The sequence below is a fragment of the Fusarium oxysporum genome, chromosome 4 (genome assembly GCF_000149955.1).
Source record: "Fusarium oxysporum f. sp. lycopersici 4287 chromosome 4, whole genome shotgun sequence".
Lineage (NCBI taxonomy): Eukaryota > Fungi > Ascomycota > Sordariomycetes > Hypocreales > Nectriaceae > Fusarium > Fusarium oxysporum.
In genome coordinates this window covers 594078-606153 of record NC_030989.1, presented here as the reverse complement: position 1 = coordinate 606153, position 12076 = coordinate 594078, and the positions used below count along the sequence as shown (strand labels likewise).

Sequence of the window (12076 nt, the reverse complement as noted above, 5' to 3'; positions counted from 1 at the left end):
CCATTATCAACGTCTCGCTCAACAGGAAAGCTCCCGCAGAGCTGAAAGCAGCCTTGCCACCCGTGCTACACTGGCCTGTCATAAATGCAATTCAAAACAATTGCCTTGCCGTTTCTAAAACTGCAGGGGAACTGACCGATAAGATCAAACATTCAATCTTTCGAGTTGCCTCTTTGAGTTATCTCTTGCGTCCCTCAGCTTTGCGCTCAAACCCCTGCAGATAGCTGAATGAGTGCTTGCAGCAACCAACAGCATATGCCAAAGCGGCCAATGAGATCACAATCTGACGTTTCGAAATCTGCCGGTTGATTCCTTCTTGACCTTCACCTGAACTCTATGTTATCTCTGGACTATTTGGTTCCTATATCCGCTCTTATGCTGGTCGACAATGGTCTCAGCCATCTGCAATACAGCCGATGTGTCTCAATTGTTTGGTTGGGAAGTCATCTCTAACGTACCAAGAAAGCTCTTGGCCAAAAACTGCTTCCCGAGATGCCTTGATCCGGCAATAGATATACTCGAGCTGAATAAACCCTTGACTTTATGCGGAGGTTAACTGATGGCCGGCGCGTAGTTGCATGAGAAGCTGGTGTGATGGCAACAAAGTCTGTGAGTTTGTTTCATCCTACAGAAGAGTGCTATGCTTGTTGAGGATGAGATAGCTAAGTCGTCCTGGAAGCTATAAATCTGCTCAAGTCCCACTAACAATCATAGAGGGCAATCCATTCTTCAGCTTCAATTTCATATCAAGATACCCTTGTCTGAATCTTTCCTTTGTTATTTCATTTTTCATCTATTATTGTCATCAATTCATCATGGCTGGACCTGTTGAAGTTCTCTCTATGCATCCCCACGCTCTTGATACTCCTCCCCGAACGCCTTACAAAGGGGTTGATAGCCTCAATTCCGGCAAGGAGAGCCCTAGAAAAGTGATTGGAAAGTTTCCAACCGATTCCAGCCTTGGAGACGTGTTTTATGATCCTTCTCCAACTTCAGTTTCTTCACCTCGACCACGTGATGATTCCAACCAAGAGATCATGCCTGAAGATCCCTTTGATAGTCAGCACAACCGCATCCTGTTTGATGCAATTGATGCCCTGCAATCCTTTGGTGCCGGTGACTTGAGAATTCCTCAGGTATGTAATCTTAGGACTTTTGGACTCTTGCAGTACTTACAAGTGATAGCTCATCATTGTGGGAGGACAATCCTCTGGAAAGTCGTCTCTCCTCCAAAGCTTGACTGGAATCCCTTTCCCAGTCGATAGTGGCTGCTGCACTCGGTTCCCCACACGCATTGTCTCTCGTCGCACAGAACCAGACAGTGACGACTCATTCCGCATTACTATTGATCCTGCTGAAGTTGATGTTCCTGGTTTGGATCCTGCATCTGACAACATCAAGAACTATGAGTGCAGCGGCAAGATCCTCACCAAGGAGAGATTTGCAAAGGTCATCGATGAAGTAGGTGGCTCACATCAGTTTTACGTACCTGGACTGACAACCGCAGATATCCTCTGAATTCATGGGCCTTCGAACTGGTCTAGGAGAAGACAGAAAGAACTTCGTAGCGGAAGTCCTCAAGATCGAGCTGTCAGGCCCCCACCGCTCCTATTTCAGTATTCTCGACCTTCCAGGCACATTTCAGAATGCTTCTGCTGTTAACGAGACAGATCAAGCCAAGGTTGAGGCTATGGTCAAGGAGTACATGAACAATGAAGACAACATCGTTATGTGAGTCAGCTTGGCACGATATTAGTGATCGATCATACTAACAACTGAAGCTGCGTTATCGATGCACCGACAGACTTTGATCGACAGGAGATTTTGAGGCTGGCCAAGAAGCCTATCAAGCAAAACCGCTTCGTCGGCGTTTTCACAAAATGCGATATGGTGCAGCATGAACCAGAGGCGACCAAGAGGGCAAGTTAACCACATGAACTCTTTTGACCATGCTAACATTGAGTTAGATTGTATCTATCGCAACTGGTAACTCTACTCATAGCCTTGGACGCCTTCCTGGTGGCTGGTTCCTGGTTCGCAATCGAGCAGACAAAGATCCAGATTCTTTCGACCTGAGCGCCGCAGAGAAGAAGCTGTTTAGCAAGAGCCCCTGGAACTCTGTTTCTCAAAGCCGTCTGGGTTCAACTGCAGCCAAGTCATACCTTGGTACTCTTCTGAGTTCCAAGATACGTGACTGTTTCCCAACACTCCGCAGTACAATTCAGCATAACCTTGAAGAAAGACAACACGAGAAGACCATGCTTGGAGAGCCTCGCACTAGCCATGCCGCAAGACAGCAATTTGTTGTTGCTACTGTACGAAAATATGAAGAGATGGCACAGACGGCTCTGGACCGTCCAGGATTTCTCGACCACAGCATGGAGCTTCGCAGAGAAGTTAGTCGATTGAATGCTGAATTTGACAAGTTCATGCGAGCACGAGGTGGTACCTGGGAGTTTGAGGACGCAGAAGTTGATCCTCGCGTCCTGCTAGATGAACGTCTGGCTCTTGAGACTCAGGCGAGGGCTGAGGACAAGCAGTTACCGTCTCGTGTTCGCAATGTCAACAAGACGAAGCTCGATGCTTCACTTGACAAGGCGTTCCCGGGCTTGTCACAAATTCAAGACACAAGAAATCTTATGGGTGCCATCCAAGAGAAGCTCGCACTCTATCAGGGATCTCTTCTCGATGGCATCATCAACCCCGATATCTACCCAGATATGTATCGAGAGCAAGTCAAGAAATGGGGACACATCGCGAACATCCACCTTGCGCGAGTCGCACAAGCCGTCAATCGATGCACTGCCTCCATCCTCAACGACGTCTGCCCCGCGGAAAGTGACACCTCAACTCTGTCGAGGGAGTTGACCACACTCTTGGAAGCTTCGTGGAAAGAATCCATGCAGAGAACTGAAGACTTATGCAAGTCTCAGTGCGAGATGGAGACAAAGTGTGTGCGACTGCAATCCACTGGCCCTCGCTTTGGGGACGAGATTCATGGCTGGAGAATCTTAAGATTTTACGAGGGACTCACAAATGCTTGGGTGGATTGCGATCCGGGACATCTTGATCTTCCTAAGTGTTTTGAGTCTGTCCACCAAAGTCTGGGCAAGAACATGGTTCTTGATGTCCACGATGTTCTCAAGGTTTATTACAAGGTATGCGCCATAAGCTATATCTTCAGTTTCAACAATTTGCTGACCTCTTTAGCTCTCCCTGGACGCTTTTATTCGTACCATTAACAACACCGTTATCGAATCGTTCATCTCTGGTCAAGACGGGCCTGTTCTTGGCCTCAACACGAACCGAATTTTGAGCCTTTCGGAAGATGAGATGAAGATTGTTGGTGGAGAGAATGAGAACACTGCCAGGAGACGTAAAGAGCTGGAGCATGATATCGAGAAGCTTCAAAGGTGCCCTTACTATCGTCGATAGGGCGACTCGACAGACATCTGCCTTGGAGAGAAATTGAAGTGGATATCAGTGATGGGGAGTATCAATCGTCATTCATTAGCCTATAAGTTACACAATCTTTTATATAGTCCTTTCCATATCGTGATGTCTAGACCTTGGCCGCGTTCCCATCAGTGCTTCCGCTGCGAACACTGCTCTTCTCGCCAGCAGGGGTAGTTCGCTTGCGCCTCAAGAGAACAAAAGCAGCAGCTCCAACGATAGCGACAACACCCAGGGTAACCATGGCACCAATGACACCAGCAACGGCGTTGGACATGCCACCCTTCTTGGAAGTCTTATTCTCACTCTCGCCCTCGGCAGTCTCGTCATCGTCCTCGTACGCAGCACAGAAATCTTCCTCGGCGCCACACTTGGTGCACCAATCTCCAACATCAGTAATAGCACGCTTCTCAATCTCAGTCACAAACTTTGACCAAGAAAGAGAGTCCTCGCCAGTCCCAAACAGAGGGTAAGTCTCAAGATCACCAGCCGTGCTGTTGCGGAAGAGCCAACGCACACGTAGATCAGCCTCTGGGTCCGAGGGGAAACTGTCCGTGTTATCATCGGTGAAGAGCTCAAATGCCATTGTAGAGGCATAGTCTGGCAGACCGTAGAAATTGGGAGATACATCAAGAAGATCCGCAAGACCGAAGAAAGCAAGGAAAGTATCGTAACTTCCAGCGAAGAGAGAAAACTTGAGCTTTCCTTGAGAAGTAACAGTCTCATTCAGCTGGTTGAGAATAGCACCGGAGAGAGTCTCAGCACCAATGGCTCGAGCGGTATCAGACTCGTTCCAGTTCTGGCCGAGTTCTGCAGAGTCAGCGAGGGTGCGGAGTTGAAGAAGGTCCGCGTTTGAGACGTTGCGTGCTGGAGAGGTGCTGTTGTGGATGCGAGCGACGTTGACGAGATCAAAAATGTTGTAAGCGTTCTTGTAGGTCATGTTCTCAGGACGAAGGTTGTAGACGCCGTCGGAGAGGACATCGTAGAATTGCTCGTAAAATTCCTTCGTGTCTTCCTCGCGCTGAGCGAAGACGTCGCTCTTCATGAAAGACTTTGAGGCAGTAACATACTTAGGACAAGCATCATCGCCCTTGATCCAGATGGTGTCTGGTGAGTTATCGTTGATAGTGTGAAGACGAACATATTGGTATCCATCGAGGGGAGCCTGGCTCTCAGAACCGTTGTTAAGAGTCTGAGACGCAATCTCAGGATCGAGGTCGGCCAGAGGAGGGTAAAACCCTTGAAGGAAAGCTGTAGCCGTGTTCATGAGAATGCCCTGATCAGGAGCACTGGCAAAGATCTGAGAAGGCTTGTACTCATCCTCAGAAATACCCAAGATACGATATTGAGAGTCTGAAGCGAGATATCGATCACGGTAATCTCGACCAACTTGGAAATTCTGCTCTGCGCCGAGACTAGTGAGAGATTGAGCGCCGTACCACTTTGTAGTGCCTATTTATGTAAGTGAGATTCATCAATTGGGTAGACAAAACATACGATCTCCATGACGGCTAAAGACTACAGCGCCATGAATGACTTCACTGGCAGCATTGCCAAAAAGCAAGCTCAACGAAAGAGTCTTGGAATACATTTTTGAAAGTCGCAGACGCAATTAAAGACGAGCGATGTCCCCTCGGAAGTCGGGCTCGATGCTTGTATTTATGCTTAAGCAACGCTAACTCCAAATCTCACACTCGGTCTTGGCATTTGATAAGATTCGCCCAATAATGGGTTGATCAGATAAATTCTACCCAATAAATCGCTCGATCAGCGGAACTTTGTCCGCGGAGGGGAAGCGGAGAGAGCAGACCGGTCAGTTCGTGTGCAACACCGAGGAGATTCTATATGCACAAGTGGATGAGCTTGGGAACCCCGCTTATGGTCTGATAAGGAAGGCCGATGATTGTGGTGTGAAGCAAGGTTGAGGGGAAGAGTCAATGGCTTGAAGATATGTGAATGTGAGGCCAATGGTTTGGAAATGTGTGGGGATGGGTAAGTTGTGATGTGATGATTTGTAAGTTTGCATCATGATCAATGGACGAAGAGAGCTGTTTAGCTTCTATGAGGGGTTCAACGTTATTGACTAGCATTAGGGATAGATGAGCCTACTCATGATACAGGATGAAATTTGTTAGATGCCTTATTTATCGTACATAGTACACTTCCTCACCATGAGCCAACAAGAAAGATAAAAAAAAAAAATCTGTGAGGGTAGCCTCTAGTAACATGCATGAAGATGGAAGACCCCGGTAATCTTTACAGAAGTGGGTAAATGTGACCTAAACGGTTCGAGATGACTTACAGCTCAATAGAAATAAAGGTTCGGAAAACGATAGTGGGATAAGCTCATCCGGTGCACCTAAATAAGCATGACCGAGATGTGCCACTTCAATAGCTGCTTATACCTATAACTGTCTCATCCAGATGTCCTCACTCAACCATCTCATACCTGACCTCTCTAAACTCCTCCCCAGCTCCCTTCCACCAATCTCTTCTCAGAATCTCATCCCACTCAACAGTCATGAGAATCTCTCCAAAATAATTCACCTGTCCCTTCTGCACAAATCCCAACTTCTCAAATAAAGCCCTACTTCCTTTATTCCCCTCCTTGATCTTGACCATCAAGCCCTTCAGTTCTTTTGCTCCATACTCTGCTAGTATTCCGTCTAAGTGCTTTTGGATATAGACGAGCAATGCACAAACTGCTGCTTGCCCTAAACCTTGGCCGCGATGTGAGGGCGATGCGATCATGACGTCTACTTCACCTGTAACCCATCCTTCTGTGTTTGTCTCTGTGTCTTCATCGTCGGCTTCAAACGGGTATAGAAAGAAGTTGATATCGCCTCGCATAAGAGGGTCTGCATCCGCGGTGCCGGCTTTCACAAGTGATACATCTTCGGCGAGCGGTGCGCAGACGATAAAGGTGAGTTTATCAGACGATGTGCGCCATGACTGCTGGTTCTCATATTCCTCATCCAAAGTCATGGGCTCTGAAGCTGTAGCTTCTTGGATATCCTGAGACGTGTTAGTATGTGAGATTCTGGTGATGGTGAGAGCTTACAGGATCTTGCATCCATGCGTGGTATTGCTTCACATGATGCGCCTCGTATGGAACGAGCAAGGCATTACTTGTTGAGATGGCTATTACGTATCAGTGCACGTGCGTTTCATGAAGAGCCTGGTGTTTACCTGTATTCTGGTTGATCTTCATTGTGATTTTGTGAGGTGTAAGTTGTGAGGTGAATATTCACAGTTCAACACCATTGGTGAAAAAGTCGAGTCAAAATGGGGCACCAAAAACTTTCTTACAACCACAACCAGAGGTAAATGCAGGATAACATGCCAACGCTTTCTTTATATTGTACATATTTTACATATTTCGTTACACTGGTTCACATCCATCATTCTTTAGTCTCAGGCTCTTTGGTTTCGGCCTCCTTAGTCTCGGCTTCCTTAGTCTTAGGCTCTTTGGTCTCAACCTCTTGGGTCTTTTCAGCCTCTAGAGCCTTTTGAGCCTCCTTCGCCAACGCTGCCACCACACGACCCAGTCGATTCTTTGGCCCTTCCATCCCAGCCACAACTTCAGCATCAGGCAGCTCAATGCCCGCGACAGGAGGGAACATAGACCCAAAGGCATCAGGTTGTCTACTCACAAGAGCAGGTCCTGTGCCATAATCGAGATCAGCGTCAGCGCGAGCATACTCGACGGTACGTCGCTCTGGCTTGACACCTAGACCATCGAGTAGCTGGGTAGCCTTTTCGGGCATGACAGGTTGCAGAAAGATGCCTGCAATGCGCAGAGCTTCGGCTGATCGGTAAATAACCCAATTGAGCCGGGTTTGCGCATTTTCATCCGACTTCGTCTCTTTCACAATCTTCCAGGGCGCAGTTTCTGAAATAAAGCGGTTGGTCTAGAGACAGGTCAGTCACTGGTCGTCAAATGGAGAAGGAATACTGACGTCCTGGAGAAGCGAAAAGATACACCGCAGGGCATGGTTCACTTGATTGTTATCCATGTTGGTTCGAATTTCCTCCGGTAGGCACTGCAGACTGTTCTCGAGACTTAAAAAGTCGGGCCCAGGAGAAGTCGTAGGCAAGATCTCTTTGAGGTTCTCAAACTTCCCGGCCTTCGCAAGTTCAACTGCCTCAATCGTACTCCATTTATTATTCCTGACACGAGAAATTCGGTTGAACAGGTTACCAATGTTGGCCTGAAGGTCCTTCTCGTAGATAGCAGCGATAGATTCGTTCGCGTAGTCCATGTCGCCCTTGTAACTGCCATTTCGCACGAGGAAGTATCGCAAAGCGTCGAGACTCCAGCGCTGAACGGCGAAGAAAGGGTTGACGACATTGCCGATGGATTTTGACATTTTGCGGTTCGACATGGTCCAGTGGTTGTGGCAGAGGATCTGCTTAGGTAGGGGAAGACCTGCGGCCATGAGAAGAGCAGGCCAGTAGATCGCGTGGAATCGAATGATGTCTTTGCCGACGATGTGCATGTCTGCTGGCCAGATTCCCGTGTCCTTATCACCAACCTGCCACTTTGTGCCGAACCCAGATGTGGTTAGATAATTAACAAGAGCGTCCACCCAAACGTAGATAGTGTTGTTGGGATCTTCGGGATCCTTGATTCCCCAGTTCAGTCTTGTTGCAGGGCGAGTGATGGAGAGATCCTCAAGATGATCTTGAACCCAGTTGCGCACTTCATTCATACGATGAGCTGGTTGAATCCATGTCGGGTTCTCGTCATAGAACTGAAGCAATTTCTCCTTATACTTGGACAACGGGAAAAACCACGTATCTTCCGAAACCCATTCAACCTCATTGCCTGACTCTGTGCTGACCATGATCTTGCGCCCTGTTTGAGGAGAAACGCTTGACTGGACAAGATCTTCAGGATAGAAGCACTCATCACTGACACAGTACCATCCCTCATGCTTTCCCTTGTACAGACCCAATCCCTCAGGTGCGCGAGCCTTGAGAAGAAGCCAAAACTGCTGTACAACATCTTTATGTTCTTGATCGGTGGTTCGGATAAAGAAATCGTGCGAGATGTTGGCATGTTCGGCGAGGTCTTTGAACTTGTTGGAGTTGTTGTCGCAGAATTCCTTCGGTGGCAATCCTTCTTTCAGAGCTGCTTGTTGGATCTTCATGCCATGTTCGTCAGTGCCTGTAGCCAGGTAGGCCTCATGGCCGCTGATTTGCTTCCATCGTTTAATGACATCTGCCAGAACCATGGTGTACAGATGGCCGATATGAGGAGCTGCACAGCAATTAGATGTGACAAAGCTACGAGACATCAAACTCACCAGCATTGACATAAAAGATCGGCGTTGTCACATAAAATGGCTTCTCTTTGCCTGTCGACTCAGTGCTATTCGAACGGCGCCATTGTGAGGTTGGCGCATAGGCTCGACATCCTAGGCGACTCAAGTGGGATTGAAAGGCCAATCTAGATTTTAATTGGCGTAGGCCGTGTAACGATTGAAACCTGAAGGCCCTCATGGCACTTGAGAGCTTCTAAAGCTACTATTCTTGCTGTAATTCTGAGCGGAATGTGGGGATATAGAAGTGCAGCTGCAAAGCTTCATCCGATAAGCTAGAAAGTGTACCGTGTGGGTAAGGTCTGTGATAACTGTGCGTCTGCATCATCGCAGGCATCTTTTTTGAAACTCTGCCTGAAACTGTTTACTTTTGCGACAACCTCAAAGTTTCCTGACCTATTTGTGCCCGTCTTCTTCCTCTCACTCAATCCTTTCCTCCAATCATCAATACACACACAAACACAACCATGTCAGCCCCAACTCTAGCAACAGAGGTGCAAACCTCCAGCGATGGTAGGTCATCTTCTTCATCATACAGCGAAAGCAATAGCTAACAAACTCAGCTGCTGAAATCTTCACCAGCAACTATTACCAAGCCATAAACCGACAAAACAACATCCTCCCATTCTACATAAACTCCTCCCAAAGATACCCCATTGCCGCAGACATCTCCATCAACGGTGCTGTCCTCCCAACACCAGCCGACTACTCCAAACTCCTCGAAGCGCAAGGCAAAGACGCACACTATGAAATCGAATCCTTCGACGCACACGTCCTCAACCCAAATTTCACAATGGGCGCGCCCGAAAACATCTTCGACAGCGCGAAGAAGGAGAAGAATGGCGACAAGATGTCTATCCTCGTTACTGTTATGGGCAGGGTACAATTCGGAAAGGGCAGAGAGGCGCCTCAAAAGATGTTCAACGAGACCTTTGTTCTCGTACCGAACTGGGAATCTATGGTCAAGAACCCTCCGAAGGGTGTCAAGAAATGGCTGGTCATGTCTCAGAACTTTCGCGCCCTGTAGGGCTGGGCGGAGGGTGAAGAGATACCGATTAGAGAGGAAACAGGGTTTGAGAGAAGCTTTGGAAAGATCAAGCGTGCGTTGAATGAGGATAACAGTCACGCAAACTCGGCCAAGAAACCCCATGGCCAGAAGCCATAGGGGGCAGGTCGTGCCACTCGGGGTAGAAGATCATGAACGAAAGATCCAGATTGAACGGGAGAGAACTGGACTTTGATGAGGCATGAAAGACGAGCCGGTATCATGGCGCATAGAACAATAGGGCATTCGGATGAACTCAGATGATAGGCTTTCATCCAAGTATCGGTTAATTTAGACATCAAACCAACAAGCAACTCATTTTACACCACCAACAACTGTTTGCCAACACTACATAACAAATATCCGAGCTTAACCACTTCTTGCACGTATTCATATTGTTCTTCAACGAGGCTTCAAGAACAATAGCTTCATTTTGGCGGGGTATCGTCCCCTGCACATGCATCAATCCCCATACAGCAGAAAAACAGTAGAACCAGTGACAAAACCCCACCATCCATCACAAACGTAGCTCTCCAACTCCAACAATGCCACCCAAGACAAAAGCCAGCTCCAAGGCCCCGAACCCCGAGCCCAGAGGTATGCCCTTTTGATTCGGCCTCTATATATCTGTCTAACATTTCCCAGCCGCTCCAGAATCTCCCCCAGACACCATCGCCCAGCGTTCGCAGCAGCGCTTCTTCCAGACGAATCCTATCGAGAACCGTCGTCAGCAAGTCGGTTTATCGGCTCTTACTCCCGCTGAGAAGAAGACATACGCACACGTTAACCTTATCCATCCCGCTGTAAACCGCCGCGTACCCTTTTCCAACAAGACAGAGCGTGAGTTCTGGAAGTTCGTTACAAAAGAGGGTCTACCTATTCGCAGACTTCCCCGCGACTACGCCTGGGGAAAAGACCGTTCCGGACGAGATATCGGGACATATTCGCCCGACGAGCTTGAGCAGCGCACCTTAAAGCACGCAAAGCTCACATCGCTACAAATACAGCACCGTCAGTTTCTCAAGAAGCGAGAGAAGCAGCTCGAAGTAACCACAGAGGAAATCGCCGCTGAAAAGACGAGAAGAAAAGCTATGGCTGCGCTCAAGAGGGACTTGTACGGGGAGATCACGGGAAGTCTGGCCCAGGATCCTGAATGGGACGATGTCATCCCCATCCCGCAGAATGAGCCCGAAGGCGCCCTCGCGCAGATTGCCTACCCGGACGACTACGCCGAGGGTACGTCCGTTTGATGCCCAGGCCTTAAAGGAGTGACTGACTGAACAGCATCATAGCCGTATCCTACCTTCGCGCCGTCATGGCTGCAGACGAATGCTCTCCCCGAAGTCTGCGTTTGACAGAGCACGTCATTTCCATGAATCCAGCACACTACACTGTCTGGTTGTTCCGCTTCAAGATTATCTCGGTACTCAAGCTCAGCATTCCTGATGAGATCACATGGTTGAACGAGGTTGCTCTCAGCAATCTCAAGAACTACCAGATTTGGAACCATCGCCAGCTCCTGATGGACCACTACTATCCTCTTATCGAGGAGGATACTGCGACTGTTCGTCAGCTGGCTCGTTCTGAGACGCAGTTCATCACAAAGATGCTGGAATCAGATGCCAAGAACTACCATGTTTGGTCGTATCGCCAGTACCTCGTCTCCAAGTTGTACATGTGGACTATGAGTGAGCTTCTTTCCACCCAAAACCACATTGAAGAGGATGTACGAAACAACTCAGCTTGGTCGCACCGCTTCTATCTTGTCTTTTCAGACCCCACAGCCTCCACCCCTGGATCAGGACCTACGGAAGCAGACCCCCGCGTTCCAGCAGAGACAATTGATCGAGAGATCAACTACTCCAAAGAGAAGATTGATCTAGCGCCGCAGAATCAGTCTCCGTGGAACTATGTCTTTGCTGTTCTGACCAAGGGCTCTCGTCCCCTATCCTCCTTCAAAGAGTTCGCCGAGAAGTTTGTCACTGCACTGGGGAGAGGAAGCAGAAGAGGTCCGCAGTTCACATGCGCTTGATTTCTTGGCCAAATTGTATGATGAAGAGGGTGACAAGGAAAAGGCTGAGCTGTGTCTACGACGACTTGGTGAGAAATGGGATCCTGTACGAGAGGGATATTGGAAATACCGTGTGACACTGCTGAAGAGCGGTCAGAGCGCAAAGGAGTAGTTGGAGATGTTTTGATATGATATGATTTGATACCTCAAGCCCTGAATTGTAGTCCTATTATACATCGAATG

General features: G+C 48.4%; 6 protein-coding genes across 6 annotated transcripts; 3 read left to right on the top strand and 3 right to left on the bottom strand.

Annotated features, from left to right (window-relative positions):
• Positions 1-815: 815 nt before the first annotated feature.
• FOXG_07598 (uncharacterized protein) lies at positions 816-3435 on the top strand (the record flags this gene model as incomplete). The annotated part of the gene is made up of 6 exons (XM_018386182.1): positions 816-1136; positions 1186-1461; positions 1508-1731; positions 1782-1890; positions 1968-3158; positions 3211-3435. 6 exons carry the CDS (start codon positions 816-818, stop codon positions 3433-3435), a joined length of 2346 nt encoding a protein of 781 aa, XP_018243305.1.
• Positions 3436-3562: 127 nt separating this feature from the next.
• On the bottom strand, positions 3563-5436 carry FOXG_07597 (acid phosphatase; the record flags this gene model as incomplete). The annotated part of the gene is made up of 2 exons (XM_018386181.1): positions 4951-5436; positions 3563-4905 (listed from the first exon to the last, which is right to left on the bottom strand). Exons 1-2 carry the CDS (start codon positions 5042-5044, stop codon positions 3563-3565), a joined length of 1437 nt encoding a protein of 478 aa, XP_018243304.1. The 5' UTR covers positions 5045-5436.
• A 338-nt stretch (positions 5437-5774) lies between these two features.
• FOXG_07596 (uncharacterized protein) lies at positions 5775-6704 on the bottom strand. Its single transcript, XM_018386180.1, has 3 exons — positions 6643-6704; positions 6515-6594; positions 5775-6468 (listed from the first exon to the last, which is right to left on the bottom strand). Exons 1-3 carry the CDS (start codon positions 6662-6664, stop codon positions 5884-5886), a joined length of 687 nt encoding a protein of 228 aa, XP_018243303.1. The 5' UTR covers positions 6665-6704; the 3' UTR covers positions 5775-5883.
• Positions 6705-6732: 28 nt separating this feature from the next.
• FOXG_07595 (uncharacterized protein) lies at positions 6733-9016 on the bottom strand. Its single transcript, XM_018386179.1, has 3 exons — positions 8763-9016; positions 7413-8716; positions 6733-7364 (listed from the first exon to the last, which is right to left on the bottom strand). Exons 1-3 carry the CDS (start codon positions 8956-8958, stop codon positions 6855-6857), a joined length of 2010 nt encoding a protein of 669 aa, XP_018243302.1. The 5' UTR covers positions 8959-9016; the 3' UTR covers positions 6733-6854.
• Positions 9017-9105: 89 nt separating this feature from the next.
• FOXG_07594 (uncharacterized protein) lies at positions 9106-10196 on the top strand. Its single transcript, XM_018386178.1, has 2 exons — positions 9106-9290; positions 9341-10196. The coding sequence occupies exons 1-2, from the start codon at positions 9245-9247 to the stop codon at positions 9802-9804; spliced, it is 510 nt and encodes a 169-aa protein (XP_018243301.1). The 5' UTR covers positions 9106-9244; the 3' UTR covers positions 9805-10196.
• A 171-nt stretch (positions 10197-10367) lies between these two features.
• On the top strand, positions 10368-11854 carry FOXG_07593 (protein farnesyltransferase/geranylgeranyltransferase type I alpha subunit; the record flags this gene model as incomplete). Its single annotated transcript, XM_018386177.1, has 3 exons — positions 10368-10419; positions 10468-11058; positions 11115-11854. The coding sequence occupies 3 exons, from the start codon at positions 10368-10370 to the stop codon at positions 11852-11854; spliced, it is 1383 nt and encodes a 460-aa protein (XP_018243300.1).
• Between the last annotated feature and the right edge of the window lie 222 nt (positions 11855-12076).

Bases quoted from the DNA above. Each gene is read 5' to 3' on its own strand.
- FOXG_07596 (XM_018386180.1), bottom strand. From the start codon at position 6,664: ATGAAGATCAACCAGAATACAG. The intron at 6,595-6,642 runs GTAAACACCAGG...GATACGTAATAG, and splicing joins GAAGATCAACCAGAATACAG to CCATCTCAACAAGTAATGCC. The intron at 6,469-6,514 runs GTAAGCTCTCAC...AACACGTCTCAG, and splicing joins ACGCATGGATGCAAGATCCT to GATATCCAAGAAGCTACAGC.
- FOXG_07595 (XM_018386179.1), bottom strand. From the start codon at position 8,958: ATGAGGGCCTTCAGGTTTCAATCGTTACACGGCCTACGCCAATTAAAA. The intron at 8,717-8,762 runs GTGAGTTTGATG...ATTGCTGTGCAG, and splicing joins GATCTTTTATGTCAATGCTG to CTCCTCATATCGGCCATCTG. The intron at 7,365-7,412 runs GTCAGTATTCCT...ACCTGTCTCTAG, and splicing joins TCTTTTCGCTTCTCCAGGAC to ACCAACCGCTTTATTTCAGA.
- FOXG_07594 (XM_018386178.1), top strand. From the start codon at position 9,245: ATGTCAGCCCCAACTCTAGCAACAGAGGTGCAAACCTCCAGCGATG. The intron at 9,291-9,340 runs GTAGGTCATCTT...TAACAAACTCAG, and splicing joins GGTGCAAACCTCCAGCGATG to CTGCTGAAATCTTCACCAGC.